This window comes from Pogoniulus pusillus, chromosome 33 (assembly GCF_015220805.1).
Source record: "Pogoniulus pusillus isolate bPogPus1 chromosome 33, bPogPus1.pri, whole genome shotgun sequence".
Classification (NCBI taxonomy): domain Eukaryota; kingdom Metazoa; phylum Chordata; class Aves; order Piciformes; family Lybiidae; genus Pogoniulus; species Pogoniulus pusillus.
In genome coordinates this window covers 4,348,867-4,370,206 of record NC_087296.1, presented here as the reverse complement: position 1 = coordinate 4,370,206, position 21,340 = coordinate 4,348,867, and the positions used below count along the sequence as shown (strand labels likewise).

Sequence of the window (21,340 nt, the reverse complement as noted above, 5' to 3'; positions counted from 1 at the left end):
AGCAACATGACTGTAAGATCTGCAAGCAGTGCTGTCAGTGCCCTTTGCTTCATACTTCTCATGTACTTCTCTTTTTTGTGTGCCTCTTCTGAAGCAGAAATAGGTCAGAGAATGGGACGTGGTGGTAGGGTTGAACCCACATTGAATGGGTTTTTATTATTTCAGTTTGTCCTTTGAGAAAGGGCCTTCCACCAGACCCTGCAAGACTAACAGCTGTGGTAGAGCAGGGCACTTGCACTGTCCTTGGAGAAGTGCCTATCTTCTAGCATGGGAAGGCTGCCAGCTAATGCATGCCACTGCCTGAGGAGAGTCCTGGCTCAGGGGTGTACAACATTCTTCTCACACACACCCCCCTCCCACATCTTCATACGCCACAGGAGCTTCAAGTATGTTACTATTTCAGGGTTATCACTCCTTTGGTATCTGATTCTGGCACCGTGCTGCTGTCACAAACTCCTGAACTGAGTGTGTACTGGGGATGGCTGAGTTTGGCCCTTTTTCAGTGTGGAAGAATCTGGTGGCAACCTAGCACCCATTTGTAGAAGAACCAAAGTGTTTTCTCCTCCTTCTTTATCTCATCTCAGGCTTGCTGAGTGCTTGGAAGAATATCAGGATTCCTTCATCCTTGAAGGCCCAAAACTACTGTGTTCCTGTAAGTGTTGTTAGCTTTTCTTCCCTTTTCTGAGCTCTTTGGCAGGTATAGTTAACACCGTGGGGGTTGCTTACTTGGTTTGGTAGGGTTTTGTCTTAGGCCAAGCCATAACAAGCAGCACCACTTCTTCTGCTACTACTTTTCCAAAGGTTTTTGTAAGTCCAAGTAAGTGTCAACCTATCCTCCTTTACCTGGTAGGTACTGCTGATACAGATGAAGATGTTAATAGGCATTTACTGAAGCTCAGCAAAACCCTGGGGGTTTAGTGGAACTCCATCTAATCCAATTTACCACCTCCTTGTTTCATCAGTAAAGGGCCATCTGCATTTCTATTCCATGCTTTACTTCAGCTTTGGTTTTAGTATCTTTGTTTAGTCATTCTGCTGTTTCACCTCTGAAGCTCAGATCTAGATAGCAGTTGAATGAAGCTCAGGATGGTAATATGCTACTGTTCCTCAAACATTAGCTAACTAGATACTGAAGATCAAAATGAGCCACAGCACTTCTGAGTTGCTTTTTAATACCAGTAGGGGTATCTACAGGGTAAAATAGATAGCTCAGGTGAAATCTGCACGGTCATGCACCTTTCTCTATACATTATTAGCCCTCTACACCTGAGATCAAGGATCATCTCTCTACCCTACCTTGCTCGTACAAGAGAAACGTGAGTCAGCAGATCGTGGGCTGTGTCAGAAGTGTGGCTGTGGCCAGCAGAGCCAGGGAGGTGATTCTCCCCCTCTAGTCCACCCTGGTGAGACACCACCTGGAGTATTACATCCAGTTCTGGAGCCCCTATTACAAGAGGGATGTGGAGATACTGGAGTGTGTCCAGAGAAGGGCCACGAGGATGATCAGAGAGCTGGAACAGCTCTGCTGTGAGGACAGACTGAAGGAGTTGGTACTGTTCAGTCTGGAGAAGAGGAGGCTCCCAGATGCCCTTCTTGTGGCCTTACAGTATCTGAAGTGGGCTACAAAAAAGCTGGGGAGGGACCTTTTTAGGCTCTCAGGGAGTGACAGGACTAGGGGGAATGGAGCAGAGCTGGAGGTGGGGACATTCACACTGGATGTGAGGAGGAAGTTGTTCAGCATGAGAGTGGTGAGAGCCTGGAGTGGGTTGCCCAGGGAGGTGGAGAAGTTTCTTTCCTGGCAATGACTTGGAGCACTCATTATAATGAAATCATTTAAAAAAAAACCCAAGATATAAATAAGGAGAGATTCAAAATTGGCTTTAAAAGTGGTGCTTAAATAAACAGCTACTCCTCAAGCAGTTGTGCGCGGTGCGGCCGCAGGCACAGCTTTGCTGCTGTGCGCTCCCTTCTCCGGCGGCTCTCTGCCTCCCTCTGCACGACACCAGCCTGAACAGCAAGAGGCTCTGCTGCTGCCGGCTGCACACCGTGAAGAGATCTCTTGGTAAACCCAGAAAATTTCTGAGGCTTTCAATTCAGTGGGAAGCTGTCCCATAAATAAACGCTGCAGAGCAGGGTCGGGGCAAGCCCAAGCATCGGCACAGGCTGGGCAGTGACTGGCTTGAGAGCAGCTCTGAAGAAAAGGGCTTGGGGTGCTGGTGGATAAGAAGCTCAACATGAGCTGCCTGTGGATACTTGCAGCCCAGAGAGCCACCCTGATCCTGGGATGCATCAAGAGATGTGTGGCCACCAGGTCGAGAGAAGTGATTCTGCCCCTCTCCTCCACTCTGGTGAGACTCTACCTGGAGTACTGCAGCCAGTTCTGGAGCCACTGTTACCAGAAGGATATGGACGTGCTGGAGAGAGCCCAGAGAAGGGCCAGGAGGATGATCAGAGGGCTGGAGCTCCTCACCTATGGAGACAGGCAGAGAGCTGGGGTTGTTCAGTCTGGAGAGGAGATGGCTTTGAGGAGACCTTCTTGTAGCCTTCCAGTATCTGAAGGTGGCCACAAGAAAGCTGCTGAGGGACTTTTTAGGGTGTTGGGTAGTGATAGGACTAGGGGGAATGGAGCAGAACTAGACATGGGTAGATTCAGATTGGATGTTAGGATAAAATTCTTCACCATGAGGGTGATGAGACCCTGGAAGAGGTTGCCCAGGGAGATGGTGGAAGCCTCATCTCTGGAGGTTTTTAAGACCAGTCTGGATGTGGCTCTGAGCAACCTGATCTAGTGTGTGTGTGCCCAAGGGGGATTTAAACCGTGCACAAGAGGCTGACATGAACCCAGGAGGGAAGGACAATGCACAAGCTGTAGGCAGACCAGGACTTACCCAGTGCTTCTCAAGATTTTGAAGAGCTAACCCAGAGCCCCTAGAAATCAGAGCTCTACATTTCATTAGAATGTATCTGGCCAAACACTTTGTCCTGTGTAATTATCTCCATTTAACTTCATCAATCACTCCAGACTGCCTTTGTAGTCAGCAGAGAGAACCAGGCACTGGAGATAAGGCTCATCTGATCTGCTTCAGCCATTACCTAAAGCTAACACTGTCAGAAACGATTACTTCTCTCTGCTGATGGAAAAGAGACTATTGGGACCCACACAGGGAGCTTGTGAAGACCTTTAGGTAAGCACCAGAGCTGTAACCCAAAAACTGCAGAAGCTTCAACAGGCCCCTGCAGACAGAGGCAGCCTTGCCTGCCTGTTTAGTACAGGCAGGTTAAGGAAAATAGACAAAGCTTCATCAGAGCTTATGTTTTATTGCCCCCATCCCCTTGTTTTTTTCTGCTGCAGAAATCTCCCTGTGCTTGTACAGTATTCTTATTCTGGGAATGCCTGTTGGTCCACAAAGCACATCTGCACTTAGTTATGTTAGTCAGTATCCAAATCCCAGCAAGATCCTGCCCTGATTATCTTGCTGGGAGTGTTTTTGCCAGCTTCTATTCCCAGAACACTCTGGATTTATAGCTATGTCCAACCTCCAGCCTTCCTGGTTAGAAGGTTGTAACACCCATGCTCAAACTGAATGCCTTTTTGTGCTAGGACAAAGTCTTTCCAGCAGGCTTAAGTAACAAGCCATTAATTTGTGCTAGCATATTTCATTAACAGCAGGAAAAGTGAACTATTGTTGGATGCAATTTGCTGGGCTGTTATTTTTAATTATACTGTTTGACCTATATCTTTTGTCCAACTCTCTTCATGTCCAGCCACAAAATATGCCTCTAGATTCAAGTCCTAGCAGAACTTTTTGTGGCAGTTGTGCATAACTCAGCATAAACCTCATCTTGAGTACTGTGTTCAGTTTTGGGCTCCCCAGTTTCAGAGGGACAGGGATCTGCTGGAGAGGGTCCAGCAGAAGGCTACGAGCATGATTAGGGGACTGGAGAGCATGGCTGATGAGGAGAGGCTGAGGGACCTGGGGCTGCTTAGTCTGGAAAAGACTGAGGGGATTTAATAAATGTTTATAACTGTCTGAGGGCTGGGGTTCAGGAGGGGGCGGACAGGCTCTGCTCACTGCCCCCTGGGATAGGACAAGGAGCAATGGATGGAAGCTGCAGCACAGGAGGTTCCAGCTCAATGCAAGGGGGAACTGCTTTGCTGTAAGTGTCCCAGAGCAGTGGCACAGGCTGCCCAGATAGGTTGTGGAGTCTCCTTCTCTGGAGACTTTCAAGGCCTGTTGATGCATTCCTGTGTGACCTGAGCTAGATTGTATAGTCCTGCTCTGGCAAGGGGGTTGGACTTAATGATCTCCTTGTGTCCCTTCCAACTCCTAACATCCTGTGATCCTGTAAAAGAACCTGGATGCTGAGAAAATAAACCAGTTGGGGCTGTTTGAGATCATCGTTTTGATCTACTGCCCTGTAGAGCTAGATTCAAAACACTCCTAAAAATCAGGAATAAAACAAGACCACGAAGGACATAAATAAAAAGAAGGAGCTGTAAAAGAGTGGAGCAAGCACTTATGAAGCCAATACATACTGTTCTTGTGCAGAAGCCTGCTCTGACCATTCTGCTTTCCCCAAATGGACATTTATGGAGTTTCAGGCCAGAACTCTTTTTGGAGCAGAAGACACAAAGCATTTGGAGCTCAGTAAAACTCTGCAGTCTGCTTGCCTGATTGTTGCAGAGCTGAACCTTACCAACACTTGTACACTGCTTCCCTTCACTGCAGAATTCTTCATTGCTCTGCATTCCTTTGAGGAATCATTTTATGGGATTGGTAGCTGCCTCAGACTGTGAAGATGCTAATAAACAAACACATAAGCTCATCTCCTGTCCCAAGACAGAATCTGAAGACAATTTTTCTGTGTTTCTTCAAGCAAGAGAGCTTGAGATGCACTTCCTTTGTGTCCAGATGGACTCTCTCACAGAATCACAGAATTAACCAGGTTGGAAAAGACCTCTAGGATTATCGAGTCCAGCCTATCACCTAACCCTTCTAATTAACCAAACCAAGGCACCAAGTGCCTCATCCAGCCTCCAAGACCACGCTGAAACACATCTGCTTTGCTTTAGTGTATGGAAACACACTCACCAGAGAAAAAAAATGCTACAGGAAAAAAGCAGCACAGAACAATTGCTGAAATAAATGAAGTCTGCCAAGCTGAGCTATCAGTGCTTGTACCCCTGCTTACTAATGCCATCTTGCATATCATCCATTCCTGTTGTCCCCTCTGACACCCCAGCTCCTGGATCTGAGCAGCTCAGCTTTTTCAGCTCCCTATCCCCTCCAAAGCAGGCAGAGATGCAAAATGCCCAGCTGCCAACAACAGGATCAGCTCCAGCCCTTTCCCTTTTCTGCAGCCACTCACCCCACAGAAAGGCAAGCAGAGCAGTTTTGTTCTGGACAGACCCTGTCAGCACACACATTTCAGACTGTCTGCTCAGTGCTTCCATCGTTTAACCACTTCCCCATCCAATACCTGTTTGACCAACCCAAAGCTGCTGCTCTCCACTACAGCCTCTTGTCCAGGAGAGGAGACAGGCTTCTGCTTCTCCAGCTCCAAACTGGTCCCTCTGCCTGGGTTGCTATACTCAACAAAAATGCCAGGTCAAGGGACAGAGGGAGCAGGAGATTGATGTGCCAGTTCCCTGCCCAGACAGGTCCAGTTGTTCCTACAGCAACTCCAAGCTATATGAGTTGTGATGGCCTCCTGGGGTACTTCTTGCTCTTCGTCCTGCCACATCACTGCTCGTTCCACCCATTTTTATGCCTCAGGGGCAAACTGCTGACAATTTTTCTCTCTCAGTTCAGTGCCTGAAGGGTTTTGTCAAGGACTGGACAAAACAAAATGCTTTAGGCTCCTTAGGGCTTGGGAAGGCCCTTCTGGTTTGCTCTCTCAAGAGAGAAAAGGAAACCCACTGCTCTTATTTGAACAGAACTCACTCTGGAAAAGCAAGCTCTAAGTTTCCCCATGGCAGCAGGAGGAACAGGACAGCAAAGATCACAGTGTAAAAAATGTATGAAGTTTTATTAGACAGGTTCACAAGTAAGCATTTTGTTGATCCATTAAACCACTCCATTACAAGTCAGCATGGTTGAATTGTAGCTACCCTACATGAAAGGTAATTCTGAGGGGAACAAACTGACTTGCTACTGAGTAGGCAGTTTAGAATGCATCTGTCTCTGCTAGGTCTATTTTCTTTCTAAAAGGTATTCTGTGAAATTAAAACTGTCCTGGCTGTCAGCCAGCTTCACAAACTTCTATGGCAGTAAATCCCAGAACTACTGCTCTCAGGTGCTGTCATGCTTCAGTCTTGCCTGAAGCTCCTGCACTGTTTTCAGCAGCTGAAGAGAGCTTCTGCTTTTCTGCCCAGGCCAAGACTTAGGCACATTTTCTCTTACAATCTCCTTCGCTTCCTTTTGATCACCACACTTAAATCTGACATGAGCTGCTCCTTGCTTCAGTTCCTGAGTTTCTCTCTTTAATTTCTGCACCTAGGGAGAAAGATTATTAATTACAATGTTGTATACTCAGAAGAACCTCAAGCTGTAGAGCTTAATGGACTTCTGTCAAACTCTGAACTAAAGGTGCCTAAGTGCCTAAGTGACATCACAGAGAAATAAGAAGAAAGGGAGAGAGGGAGAAAGAAGGGGAGAAAGAGAGGGAGGGAGAGGAAGGAAGGAAGGAAGGAAGGAAGGAAGGAAGGAAGGAAGGAAGGAAGGAAGGAAGGAAGGAAGGAAGGAAGGAAGGAAGGAAGGAAGGAAGGAAGGAAGGAAGGAAGGAAGGGAGGGAGGGAGGGAGGGAGGGAGGGAGGGAAGGAGGGGAGAAATAAAGGGAGGGAGAATGAAAGGGAGGGAGAAAGGGAGGGAGAAAGGAAGGAGAGAAGGAGGGAAGGAAGGAGGGAAGGAAGGAAGGAAGGAAGGGAAGGAGGGGAGAAATAAAGGGAGGGAGAGAGAATGAAAGGGGGGGAGAAAGGAAGAGAGAAAGGAAGGAAGGAAAAAAAGGAAGGAAGGAGCCAAACCTACAAATCTTGTACACAATTGTCTCACTGTAACAAGTTTGCAAAACCCATGGCCTCAAAATATTGACTGAGCTGTAATATGTGTTTCAAAACGAATTCTCTTGATGTCAGCAACCCCCCACCTCAAGGTGCCTGGTCATAGTGACATTGGAAACTGATTTTGCCAGCTAAACTGAAAGGCACTCAAGACAGGACATGGGGGTGCCAGTGAGACTGTAACAGAGGTTATTGTTATGCTGCTAAGGGAAAGTCTTCCAGTGAGGTGCTACTGGCCCTAGCAATAGTTTTAATTCCCAAAGGAAAGAGGTATTCAGCACTGTTCAGCACCTTGGAAATGGAATCAAGTGCAGCAGACATAAGGTGCCTCTTTCATCACCGTTTTCCCCTCTCTGTGCGAGTCAGCTGCTAGCAGCAGCAGGACACTAACAAACACCTTCATCTTACCACCTTCTTTTTTTTCTTCTTCCCATTTCCCCTGCTAGGTTCACTTTGAGATGTTGCAGGCACTAAAATTCTGTTTCTTTCAAATCTTGTTTGAGGCTGTGGGGAAAGAAACCCAACAAACAGAAAAAATAAAGAAATTAGTTTTTCAATATAATATTAGAAGTATAAAATCAGCTGCTTAATTAATTCCTTCTGTCATGCAGGGAAGAGAACCAATTAAGGACACTATTAACTGTCCTGCTTGGAAGGCATAAGCTACACTTAAAAACTGCAGAGATGACAGGGCTGGCAGGCTGGCAGCAGACCTTGCAGCCCTGCCTCAGAATCCTCATTTTCATTTTAGCTGCAGCAGTTGTGTTTTTCTGCTGTTCCAAGGAGCAACTGAGATAAGCCAATCCTGCTGGGGATCTGATCAGAAAACCCTAAGAATATGAACATTTGGATCTTACAGTCTGGGAGCAGAGAGAACTGAGTCCATCTGTGTAGCAGTGAGGTCAGGCCCACTGGCTAACCCTCAGACTGCTCTCTAGCTCCAAGTTGCCATAGAGGCCCATGGTAAACAGGATAACAGCCATGCCCAGTTAGACACAGGAGGACTTTGTCCTGGCTAAGCAATGCTGGAGATCCATCACAAAAGTGAGATTATTCTGACTTTTCTGGCATCAGAAGGAAGTGAACCACTAACAAGGCAGGATCTGCCTTGACTGAGATACGCAACTGGCAAGTTTTCTACTACGAAGTTTCTAACTGGTCTGCTGTCTACAACTACCTGAAGGGAGGCTGTAGCCAGGTGGGGTTGGGCTCTTCTGCCAGATAACCAGCAACAGAACAAGGGGACACAGCCTCAAGTTGTGCCAGAGTAGGTTTAGGCTGGATGTTAGGAGGAAGTTGTTGGCAGAGAGAGTGATTGGCATTGGAATGGGCTGCCCAGGGAGGTGATGGAGTTGCTGTCCCTGGAGGTGTTCAACCAAAGCCTGGCTGAGGCACTTAGTGCCATGGTCTGGTTGATTGTCTAGGGCTGGGTGCTAGGTTGGACTGGCTGAGCTTGGAGGTCTCTTCCAACCTGATTGATTCTATGATTCTACGAGTCATATTTCAGGAGTTCTCCCCAAGTAAAAAACATGTGGAGTTGAAATGTCATTTAAAACAGAGGGGTGTTTTGGCAAGAGAGAATTGCCTTCTTTGGTCATCAAAAATGAGATAAAATCAACCTTTTTCAGTCTACCTGAGCAGCTTTGTCTTTTATTTGCTCACACTGATGCTCTTCTTTCCAAAGCTTCTCTTCCAAGCATTTGATCTTCTCCTGAATTTGAAGACAAGAATAATTAGTCACACTTCAGTTTGTCATGTTCAGTCAGAAGTCTGAAGCAGCCTGCATTTTTCATCTGGAATCAAACGAGACTGTAGGAGTTTTTAAAGCCCAGACTGAACAAAAGACTCATCCAAAGGAAGCCAAAGTGGCTTTCAGTCAGGTCTGCTTCATTATTTTAGCTTTAACAGAGGAAACTTTTGCAAATCTTAGCACTACACTATGTGCCAGACCAATTATATCATAGAGTCAGAGAATATCCCAAGTTGGAAGAGACCCAGAAGGATCATTGAGTCCAACTCCCTGCTCCTCACAGCGCTACCTAAAACTAAGAAATAGTCATTGGCTTCACAGCACATCCCACAGCTCTGAGAGAGTGCTTTCAATTTGTCATTCTGTGCATGCTTACTTCTGCAGTTCTCTGAGCAGCACTAAGTTTGAGGCACTCTTTCTCCAGCATTTCAAGCTTTTCAACTTTTGCATGCAGTTCCAACCACTTCTGATCTTCCTCTTTCTGAAGCTTGGCCTGGAAAAAAAGTAAGCAAGAGTGGAGCTGGCAGCTGAATGAAATAATTTCAGACAGAAGAATTCCCAAACACAGTACAGTAAAGGTGTTGAACTAGATTAAATTTCATCTTTTCTTTTAAATTGCAAAGTGATGAAAAATCCCAAGCAGACAAAGAAGACTAAAGATTCCAGCAGCCCTTTTGTGCAAGTATTAGCATGGTTCTGCTCATTAGAAGTTCCACCTAGGGAGCCTTTTCATACAACTCATTGAGTAGTTGTCATCAGCCACTCAGACAGTAAATTGCTTCCGTTTGCTGCTGTCCTGAGCGTGGCTGAGGCCAAAAATGCCCACAAAAATGTGCAGGTCTTAGACATTTCTATCCTTTTAAACCAAATCACCACTCTGTTAGCAGGCTAAGAAGACTTCACCTGTTGTTCCAAAACCTTTTTCCTTTCCAGTTCTGCGCTGTGAACCATTTTCCTCATGTAATCCAGCTGTTTCTCCAGCAGGGAGCAGCGAGATTGAGCTGCATTTAGCTGCGCTCTTACATCTACAGAGAGAAACAAAGACATTCAGCATAGCAGTGGGAGACCACACTTAGCCTCTTTGGCATCTCACCGAGAAACTGTCTCCCTTGAACACATGCAAGGGAAGTTTTGTTAGCCTGGACAAGTCATGTGGTTAAAATAGATGTGATATGAAGGACATGAGAATTGAGATGTTTTTTCAGAGCTAGTCATAGAATCATGGAGTGGTTTAGGTTGGAAGGGGTCTCAAAGATCATCTAGTTCCAACCCCCTGCTATAGGTAGGGACATCTCCCACTAGAATAGGTCACTCAAGGCCTCATCCAGCCTGGTCCTGAACAGCTCCAGGGAGATTGTGGATCACAGAAGCACAGAATGTGATCTTTGATCTTCAATCACATTCTGTGCTTCTGTGATCCACAACCTCCCTGGGCAACCTCTGCCACTGTCTCACCACCCTCACTGGAAAGAACTTCTTCCTAACATTCAGTTTAAATCTCTCCTCTGCCAATTTAAACCCATTCCTCCTCATCCTGTCATTACAAGACCTTGTCAGTAGTCCCTCCCCAGCCCTCCTGTAGGCTCCCTTCATATACTGAGAGGCTACTCCAAGCTCTCCTCACAGCCTTCTCTTCTGGCTGCAGAGCCCCAGCTCTCTCAGCCTGTCCTCACTGCATAGTCCCTAATATGAATTCCAAAGATGTGAGCACTGTGCTCACTTTGATTTAGATCAGCAGATACCTACACAGAATCTGCTTTCTTCCCTTCTCCTCACTTTGTCTCAAGTTACAGAATCACAGAATTAACCAGGTTGGAAAAGACCTTTGGGATCATCAAGTCCAACCTACCACCTAATACCATCTAATTAACTAAATCATGGCACTAAGTGGGATGTCTAGGCTGGATGCTAGGAGGAAGTTCTTCCCAGAGACAGTGATTGGCATTGGAATGAGCTGCCCAGGGAGGTGGTGGAGTTGCTGCTCCTGGAGGTGTTCAAGAGAAGCCTGGATGAGGCACTTAGTGCCATGGTCTGGTTGACTGGCCAGGACTGGGTGCTAGGTTGGACTGGATGAGCTTGGAGGTCTCTTCCAACCTGGCTGATTCTATGATTTGTTGATTCTAAGTGCCTCATCCAGCCTCCTTTTAAACACCTCCAGTTAGCAGTGTTACAGAATCATAGAATTGTCAGGGCTGGAAAGGACTGCAAGGACCATCTAGATCCAACCCTTCTGCTTACTCATTGTAGGAGTTAAACATAGCCACCTGAAATCTGCTGCTTCTTTCCAGTAGCTGTATGAGTTACACAATACTGGGGTGATATATGTAGAAACAAGATCTCACCTTGATTCACCATTACCAGGCTCCTGCCCCTCCCCAGTTCTGAAGCAAAGAAAACCCTCAACAAGACAGGCTGCATTAATTAGCAGTCTGTCAAAACAAACAAACACTCCCTGGATTATGCAGCCTGGGAGTTGCTGTGGCTACAGCTTATCACTCAAGAGAAATACCTTCCCTCTCTTGCATCAGTCCTTGGTGTGCTATGTTCTTTTTGTGGGATTCACACTCTAAGGCCTTCTTATGCTGAGCAGCTGCTATGGAGAGGCTGCACAGATTATCTTCAGCCTGGGACTTCTCCAGCTCTAGTCGGCAGATCTTTTCTTGCAGAGTTTTCAGGGCTGCCACCACAGCTAGAAAATAATGCAAGAGTTTAGCTTTTAAAGTAGAGAAGAGGAGATCACTCAGAAGTTATTTTAGACCAGAGGGCATGAACTAGCACTACAGAAAGCCAGTTTTAAACCAGTGTACAAATCAGAGAAGAGGAGATCACTCAGAAGTGACTTTAAACCAGAGGGCATCAACTAGCACTACAGAAAGCCAGTTCTAAGCCAGTGTACAAATCAGAGATCACTCAGAAGTGATTTTAAACCAGAGGGCATCAACTAGCACTACAGAAAGCCACTTTTAAGCCAGTGTGCCACACCAATAATGTTCTTTTTTTGGCTGTATTTAAAGCCATGAACTGCTTGTGCTGAGTTTGAAGGAGTTTTAGAGGAAGTCTGCCGATTCTAAGGTAAACAATTTTCAAAGCCAGAGTTTACAAGGATGTTACAAGACTTGCAGCAGTTTCCATTTCAGAGGTCTGACTTCAGGGAGCCTACTCCCTCAGGACACATACACATCCTGCCCCAAAGTCATTCTGGTAATCACAGCAAGTCACTGAACTAAGGAAACCACAAAGAGTTTGCTCAAGAGATTTCTCATAGAGCGATTAAAAAGACCACTTAAGGGACATAGTTTGACTCTACCTTGGTGATTGGGCATAGAAGGCCTGGCACTACCAACAGCTGCCAACTTCTTTGGTTCTGTAGAAGCAAAAGCTGCAGGAAGCATCTCATTTGGTGGCTGAAGAAAGCTTCCTATGTAACTGTTCTTTGATTCAGAATCCACAGCCTGTAATACTCAAGACACAGATAGTGAAACTTGCAGATAGTGCTTCAGTCCAATACAACCTCTAGGAAAGTACAGCAAGCTTTGAATCACTCCTCAGCTGCCTAGCAAAGTGGCACCAAGCATTTCACTTGGTACAGTGTAAGAAAGGGAGAGCATAGGCAGCTTCAGCTGATAGGAAAAACAGCTTATTTGATGCTTCAGTGATATAACAGTTATGGCATCACTCCAGTTCAAAACACAGAGCATGCAACTGGAAAAGGTCTCCCACCTGGGCAAGGCTATTTACAGCTACTAGTTCCCAATAAGTCACCCAAAGAAGGTGTCTAGACACAGAAGGAAGAAACTCAACCGAGACTGGAACCTGCTGATGAAGCATCCCCAGGGGAAGCCATTCATACTGGGTGGGTGGGGAAGAAAGTTTTCAGTACTGGAAAAAGTTTCCAGGAACACCTCTCTGAGCACTGTTCCAGGGACCATATGAAACAGGAGCTTCACCATCCATCCACACTGTCTCTTCAAGATATGCACTAAACCAAAGGTACATGGAAATGCTTCCTTCCTCCACCAAGCTGTCATCACAGAGACATCAACAGGAGTATCTCTTTGCCAGGGCTTGCTTGACTTGGGGCCTCCCAGACACAGCTGCTTTTGTGTGTTAACACACCCCAGGGCAGATCCCACAGCTCAAGGTGGCTCCCCCTGGCACCAGCCTGGGCAGCCCAGCACCAGGCCAGCAGGAGGGGGCCTGACCAGGCTACCTTTGCACCACTGGCCTTGTCTGCAGAGTTCCCTCTGAAGCACCACTGCCATCCTGCCTGAGCCCAGCCCATAGGCTCTTGGTGCTGGGTTGGCAGCTGCAGGCAGCCAGAAGTGCCACCATCTGCCAAAAGGTGCCACCTGATGACACTGCCACACAAACCATTTATGGCCCTCCACAGGTACGTCCTGGAGGAGCAGCAAACACTGTGCATCCAGCCAGGCCAGGCAGATGCATTGGCCTCTTCCACCAGCACAAGGCGCAGTGGCAGTGAAGGCAATGAGAAGTCTGAGTATGTGGATGAGACAGTCCTGTGGCCATAGGCAGGGTCAGCACCGAGGCAGGAGAGGAGCTGAGCTGGGCATGGCACAGTGGATCAGCACAGTGTTCCACAAAGAAAGAAGCCAGTCTTTGCAGTTCCCAATTGCTTCTCAAGTCCTACACTCTGGTGATGAATCAGGCTAACAAAGCCCATAAAAATGTGAGCATGCAACAAGCTTCTTACCTCTGCTGTGATCACAGGAAGACAACTTGGGGAACTCCAGAGGAGGAAGGCGGATTTTGCTCACACCATCTAACCTCCTGTCTGTCAGCATGAGTGGAGATTTGCTTTTCCAATGTCCTCTGGTGGAAGCTGACTCCCTCGCATGCCTGCTGCTGCTATGCATCAATTAGTTTCCACGTTGCTGTCACACAAACAAACCTTGCTGTTTCCAAGGAGACAGGTCAGTGGGCAGTTGTAAGGAGGGTGGTGATCAGAAGCAAATAGTGATTAGAAAAGAGAGGGAATAAAGCAGCAGGAAACTTGTGCAGATCCACTTTTACAGCACAGCAGAGGGTACCATGCACCCTGCAGCTGGAGAGGGCAGCTGCCCAGGCTGCCCCTAAGAGCACAGCTCAGCAAGGGGCATGAAAGAATACAACACCACGGGACCAAGGCACCTGTGTTTGCACAACTGCTGCTGTGGCCACAGTTACAGACTTCCTACTCTGCCACAGCTCCCTCAGCCACAGAGGCTGTGGGAATGGTGCTAAAGTGCCCAGGGGCTCTACCAACAGAATTCCTCCAGCCCAAGTGCTCTGCCGTGGACAAGTCCTTTAGGACCTTAGCAAGTCAATGTAACTTATAACAACCATCCCGCACAGGAGTAATCTCCACAACACTGCATGCCTCAGGCAAGGGCACAGGCCAGGAGAAGGACAAAGTCACCACCCTGTAAGACATTCACCAAACATGCTGACCACTGTTCAGCTCACTAGGTCAAGAAAACTACCAGGAAATAATTAAGCAGCTTGACATATGCTTGGCCATCAACTGTTCTACCATCAACATTTCCCCCACAACTTTTAAGTTTCTATAAAGCCATCCTGGACAGGTTTGCTTTCCAAAACAAGTCCCACAGTCCCTGCAAGCTTAACTTGCCACTCTCTAATCCTGTGCTGCTCTGGATGCTGGGACACAGCCCTAGAGAAGTGCTTTAAAGCAGATATTGCATCCTGAATGACAATGTTTGGGCTAACATAACTGCATGAGGCTTAGGGGGATTTAGCAGTTGAACAACACTTGTGGATGCAGCCAGAACACTGTTGTTTAGACAAGCCCTTGGTTGAGGAAATTAATACACTGGCTTGAGGCTGGGGAGCAGCCAAGGGAGAAGTATGCATGTTAAAGGGAGGCTGGCAAATTGCTCCATGGCAGGAGGAGGGGAGAAGAAGAAGGAAGAAAAGTCCCACTTCTACCCCAGCAGCCTGCACCACTGCAATGAGCAGGATAAAGCACTTCGTATTGTGCAGGTTGCAGCTGGAGTTGCCACCAGCCCTGTATCAGGCCTGGCAAATTAGCTCTGTGACAGCACTGCCCTGCCACAGTTGCACTGCCTGCCTACCTTTGCCCACCTCTTGGGTGTGAGGATGAGCAAGGCTGGGTCCTTTAGCAGGACCACTTCTGCCTGTGTGCTCACTACCATGTGAGGGCTGGGAGCGAGCTGGCACAAGTTGGGCTGTCAGGGAGTACTCCCATCCTCAGCTCTGTATCTGTGTAGGTGACTTTGAACCCCCAGAGGAGGGCAAGCAAGCTGGAGTCTTGTACCTTCAGACAGAGAACTCCCCACTTCTTCATGGTCACACAAGCAGTAATGTAGTTTACCTTTGCAATAGGTATACTTATTTTTGCTGAAAGTGGCTTGCACTGAGTGCCAGAGTATTGGATCAGGCTGCCATAAAAATCTGCTGAAGTTCCTTGTGCTGCTGCCTGGCAGAAGGAAACACACCAGGAGTAGGGAGTTAGCACCACTGAAATCCTCAATGTTCCTTCCCTCCAGTGCCAGCCACATCCTTTTAAAAAGCTTCCCCAAAATCTCCTTTTGAAGATTCATAGATTCATTGAATGGTTTGGATTGGAAGGGACTTTAAAGATCATCTAGTTCCAAATCCCTTGGAATTGGCAAGTACAACTCTTGGGCTGCTCAAAGCCTCATCCAACCTGGTATTGATTGCCTCCAGGGAGGGGGCATCCACATCCTCCCTGGGCAACCTGTGCCAGTGCCTCACCACCCTCACTACAAAATCAAGTCAAGATCTGCCCTCAATCCATTCCCTCTCATCCTATCACTACAAGCCCTTGTAAAGAGTCATAGAATCAATCAGGTTGGAAGAGACCTCCAAGCTCAGCCACTCCAACCTAGCACCCAGCCCTAGACAATCAACCAGACCATGGCACTAAGTGCCCCAGCCAGGCTTTGTTTCAACATCTCCAGGCACGGCAACTCCACCACCTCCCTGGGCAGGCCATTCCAATGCCAGTCACTCTCTCTGCCAACAACTTCCTCCTAACATCCAGCCTAGACCTCCCCTGGCACTTCAGACTGTGTCCCCTTGTTCTGTTGCTGCTTGCCTGGCAGAAGAGATCAACCCCACCTGGCTACAGCCTCCCTTCAAGTACTTGTAGACAGCAATGAGCTCTGCCCTGAGCCTCCTCTTCTGCAGGCTGCACACCCCCAGCTCCCTCAGCCTCTCCTCATAGGGCTTCCTTGTATGTCTCCATCAGGTACTGCTAGAAGGTGAAAGTCCAAAACTGTTTTGCCAGATACACAACTATGCCTCATGCTGTAAAAGGCAGCACATGGAAAAGCTTTTTCCACATGTGAACTGTGGCAGACAGGCACTAGAGGAACAATGCTGCGATAATGTAAGTGATGCTTCCACTGAGCTCTCTTTGTCACCTGTCAGAGATCCTGCCTCATTCTTGCTGAGGTGCTGCCACAGCACCTTTAGAGAGGAAAAACAAAACCAATCTTAAGCATTTCTTAGACAGTAGCACAAAGACATCCACCTTCTGACCTGACCTACTGGGCATGAACAATTTATAGTGCTTTTTTTCCCCTGAGGACAAAGTCTCGGCTGAGTTAAGGAATGATTCACTGCTTATCTGACATACTATATGAGAAATGTTGAAGAACTGTCCCAACAGAGGCCATACCAAAAAACTCCCAAAGTGCTGGCTGCTGCCTCTCTTCTTCCAGCCAAGCCTTGCTGGCAAAAGGTTATGTGAGAGGCCACTTTTGTGACACGATCCAAACGGGTCTGTTTTTTTTCCCCCCTTTCACTTTCCTTTGAGAATCAGAGGGAAAATCCTGGTCAGCTGTACTAGCTGTGCTGCACTGCTCTCTCAGCCTTATTCCCAAGGGACAAAGAACAGCCCTTCCACTGACAAAGAGAAGTAAATAGTGCTGCAGGCCAGCTGTATTGCTGTTTTGGGAACACCCAGCCTCCAGCATCCTGACACAACTGCATCACAGAACTTCAGAGGTTGGAAGGGACCTCCAGGGATCATCCAGTCTGACCCCCCTGTCTAAAGCAGAATCACCCAGGGTAGTCTGCACAGGAATACATCCAAGTGGGTTTGGAAAGTCTTCAGAGAAGGAGACTCCACAACCTCTCTGGGCAGTCTGCTCCAGAGCTCTGTCATCCTCACTGTAAAGAAGTTTCTCTTTGTGTTGAGGTGAAGCCTTCTCTGTTCCAATTTGTATCCATTGCTCCTTGGCTTATGGCTGCTGATCACCAAAAAGAGCTTGGCCCCCTCCACTTGACACCCATCCCTCAGATACTGATAGACATTGTTTGTATCTCTCAGACTTCTCTTCTCCAGACCAAACAACCCCAGGGCTCTCAGGCTCAGGGAGATGCTCAAGTCCCCCAATCATCCTCGTGGCTCAGGCTCAAGGGAGATGCTCAAGTCCCCCAGTCATCTTTGTGGCTCTCTGCTGGACTCTCTCCAGCAGGTCTCTGTCTTTCTTGAACCCGGGAGCCCAAAACTGCAAAGAGTATTCCAGGTGTGGTCTCACTAGAGCAGAGTAGAGCAGGAGAAGAACCTCCCTAGCCCTGCTGGCCACACTTTTCTGATGCACCCTGGGATGCCATTGGCTCTCTTGGCCACAAGGCACATTGCTGGCCCATGACTGTTTTAATCAGCCTGAAACAACATGTGGCCTTGCTCAGGGCTTATCTAAGGAGCTGCTATTTCTCTTTCTTCTTTATCTTAAGTGGGTTAGAAACAAAGTGGTGGCAGCTGCAGAACTAATAGGAAGTGAAACCTCACTGAACCAATGAGACTTTTCAACATATCTTGAAGGTTTGAGTCCTACTTGAAATGAGTTTAGAACAAGTGGCTGAACTATCTTAACCAATACTCTAACTGATGTGGAAATTGAAGGTGCTCTCCTCAGTACTTTATGTGAAGAACATAAAAGTTGCCTTTTTTACTCCTCACTGTGAATTTCTGCCGCTGATGCCATCACACTGCCTTCCATATGCAGCTTGCCTAACTTCAGTTGCTCATAAATAATTTAAGAGACATTTCCCTTCCTATGAACTGGATGCAGAGTTTCTGACTGCCAGGCTGTTTAGTGAACCTCTAGGGACTTCACTTACGTTCTTGCTGTTCTGTGTGACCTTAATACATCACAGATGGATGGGACTGATAAGGGGCCCGATGTTGCAGGATACATGAGCCTTCCAGCCCCGGGGCTGAATCCCAAGTCTGGAAATGATAGGCTTACATTCCCTGCATGTCAAAGAAGTGCCAGGTATAAGGCCAAAACAAGCAGCACTCGGTGAAGAGCTAAAACAAAAGCAGGGAAACTTTATGACCATAGATGGGTGTGAAGTCCCACCCTGATGCTTGGCACCTTTTTCCTCTTGGGACTCAGAATCTGGAGTCCTCTTCTGGTGGCTAGTGCCAAAAATCTGTTCTTTAACAATGAATAAAGAGTCCCTGCAGCTTCTCTGGTCTGTGACTTCATTTCATGTGGCTGCTGGCCACAGCATTTTTCTTTGTGTTATTACTGGAAAACACCAAGGTTTGTGTTAAGACAGCTTGCCAAAGGTGTTTTAAAGGCCTATTGGGATGGCAGCAGATAAAGAATTCCTAACAAGTAATATTCATTTTCTTTTAAAGTGTGGCTGGAGGAAACAGTGTTCACCTTCTCTGTGCTGGTTACCCAGTGGTTAGAGCATTGCCTGGGAAGCAGGAGTTCCTGGGAAGCATTCATACTGCCTGCCTGACCACCATGGGAGTCTGGGAGGAGGAGGAGGAGCAGGAAGGAAGCAGGGAGTCACCACCTTTTCGTTTGAAGTTCTGACCCTGCTCAGAAAGGCATGTAAGAATCTAGGGCAAGGAAAAGGCAGCTGAGACAAAGGGCAGAGGAAAACAAGGATGTGTCTCTTTCATCTAGTTCCATCATCAGAACAGAGTCCTGGATTTCAGGCATACATTTTGGTGGTAAACAGCTCCCAGCACCTGGCTGGGAATAGCTATCAGAAACCCCAAGTGCCTACAGCTCCCTGGGTCTCTCTCCTAGTTCATTCCAGTGCCACATGATTGCCATCCTTTCCAATAAGGTCACAACTTCAACAGGTGAGATGATCCTTCTCCTCCATTTCATGGTCCTTCTGAGCAGCTGGGGCACTCTCCTGGGAGTGATGAGATGTTGATGTAAATCCCTTTGAGTTAAAAGCTGATTTGCTCATCCCTAGGTTACAGCACTGAAAGTCATCACTGAGCTAAATGCAGTTGGGCACTGAAGTCAGCTGTGGCTGTAGCAGAAGGATGTGACTTGGGCTTGGCTAAGTTCCTCTCAGCTAGAACTCTCTTGGAGCTGCTCTACCCATCTACTAGATCTCAAGTGGGCACAAAGAGGAGAGAGGTGCCAAGATGCCCATTTTAGGGCAATTCTGAGCACTTGAATCTAGAAACAGAAGAGCACAGTTTGGGTAGCTGCTCAGTGGAGGTTTTTGGATCTGAACTTTTAGTTTACCCATCCTCTTTTCTGGAGCCTAGCTCTCAGTCTTTCAGGCTGCATTTGTACAGCTAAGTGGACTGCAGTCAGAGACTTGGCACAGTACAGCAGGACTTTAAGTGGGCTGCAGTTCTGCCCAGCTCTCCTCAGACCAACCTACAGTTCAGCACAGAACTTCTTCATAGTCTTTCTGCATGAAAGTTTTGGTCTCCTAAGAAGAAGTTGGTGGCCAACTCACTCATCCCTGATGCAGTAATAACCTCTAAGGAGGCAGGGTGGCAGAGGCTGATGCAAACACTATTGCATGCCACTGCAGAACATATGGCAGATGTGCAAACATGTCCTCAGAAGATAAACAAAGCCATATTTTCTTGCTCATCTTATGCTGCAGTTTGCTTGCTCAAGGAGGGCAGGCTGCTGAGATGATATACGAGTCTCTGCTTGACATCAAGCTTGGGCTTGGGTTCAAAGACAGAAGAGGAGTAGCCTCTGGCATTCTAGTGTCTCTCTGCAAAATGAGAGTCGCAGAACTTTGCTTCCTCAGAGAGCTACTCTGAAGAAAAACACATTAAACACCGTGGAGTACCCATTTATTGTGGCAACGTGGCAAACCTCAGACCTCAAAGGACAGGGTGAACTTCTAGAAGGCAACGATCCCATCCCAGGTATTTACTAACTGGAATGAAAGAAAGCCCAACCAAACCAAGTGTACATAAAAGCAGCTTAAGGATTCCAAGCAGTCCCTTCTAAGCTGTACTGCCTTATTCCTAGCTCTCCAATAACTGACCAAAGGAATTCTGTGGCAAAGTGCTCTTTGGTGACAAACAGAAAGGGGAAAACACTTTAAAGAAGTAAATATAATACATTTTAGAGCTCACCTCTTAGAAAGGATATGAACACAGCTACCATACATTGTACTGAAAAGAACAATTCTGCCGTCAGCTATGGTTTGCATATGGTCATAGAAGTCCTTATCTAGTGCAGAAAAGAAGGAAGTTGATAAATCATCAAGGAAGGAAATACTGAGGTTTAAAACAGCCACAAATTTGTTTTTTCTGCAGCTTATCATTTTAAAACCTCCAATGCTGTAATTCTGGATGGGTTGCCAGATTGTTTCCTTCATAATTCCGCCTTTGTCTTTTCCATTCTTTAGGGATCAAACCCAAGCATATTAACTTCAGTCAGCGGACACACAAATCAAACAAACACATTCCCTTCACTTCAGGGCCTGATTAATTCCACTGCTAGCCTCTGACCTTGATTTCCACAATGTCTTGCAGTACAGGCAGCAGCTTGACCTGCTGTTGGAAAATTGGAAAAAAAAATAAAGCCACCTTCATCTCCTTTACCAAAGGATTGAATCAAAAATCCATAAAGCAGAGGGCTGAAATGTGAAGTTTAGGCCTTGGAGCCAGTTTTACAATCTGTTTCCTGTAGGCAGAGTTCATTTGCAGCCCATGGAAAAAAAATAAGCCAGCTTCTAAAAGATAAAAGGCAGTGCTGTGACTTGCCATCAATCTTAGCATTCAGTGTGGGAATCCACCCATGCCACAGCCTAACACTAAGGCTTAAGCTCCGACTCTGCTTCTCTTTATTGACCTCAGATGTATGCAGCCATGGCCAGAGACACCTGTGCTGGTCTGAAGCTAACTGGAGTATTTTAATGAGAGGAATTGGATTATTGGTTGTGAAAAGCAAACAATGGGGATGTCTACTTCACTCAGAGGTTTGCTGAGATGTGTAAAAGCAAGGACACAAGCACAGATAAGGCAGTGTTGGTGTCTCTCCATGGCTTCTGCCATATGAACTGCTTCTGCCTGCATCTGTGTAACCCAACTAATCATTTTCCTTCTAACCCCCTTGCCAATTCTTCCAATTCACCTTGCACGTAAGGCAGATTCTGGGATAAGGGAGGGGGTGGAAAGAAGGTGGAAGGGTGGTTGGGAGCCCCTCCTGGGCACTCTGATTTCTGGGAGAGCTGCTGTGTTTCTGCATCACTTTTCACTTGTATATTGCTGTATATAG

The 21,340-nt window shown here is 47.0% G+C and overlaps 1 protein-coding gene across 5 annotated transcripts; it reads right to left on the bottom strand.

Annotated features, from left to right (window-relative positions):
• Positions 1 to 5,968: 5,968 nt before the first annotated feature.
• CEP57L1 (centrosomal protein 57 like 1) lies at positions 5,969 to 20,864 on the bottom strand. 5 transcript variants are annotated; one of them, XM_064170287.1, is made up of 10 exons: positions 20,572 to 20,864; positions 20,194 to 20,290; positions 13,525 to 13,726; positions 12,118 to 12,270; positions 11,320 to 11,499; positions 9,714 to 9,835; positions 9,187 to 9,303; positions 8,694 to 8,771; positions 7,469 to 7,564; positions 5,969 to 6,497 (listed from the first exon to the last, which is right to left on the bottom strand). In XM_064170287.1, exons 3-10 carry the CDS (start codon positions 13,685 to 13,687, stop codon positions 6,294 to 6,296), a joined length of 1,113 nt encoding a protein of 370 aa, XP_064026357.1. In that variant the 5' UTR covers positions 13,688 to 13,726; positions 20,194 to 20,290; positions 20,572 to 20,864; the 3' UTR covers positions 5,969 to 6,293. The 5 variants fall into 5 exon arrangements, with proteins under 5 accessions (XP_064026357.1, XP_064026359.1, XP_064026360.1 ...); XM_064170289.1 differs by having other exon boundaries at positions 7,472 to 7,564; XM_064170290.1 differs by lacking the exon at positions 8,694 to 8,771.
• Between the last annotated feature and the right edge of the window lie 476 nt (positions 20,865 to 21,340).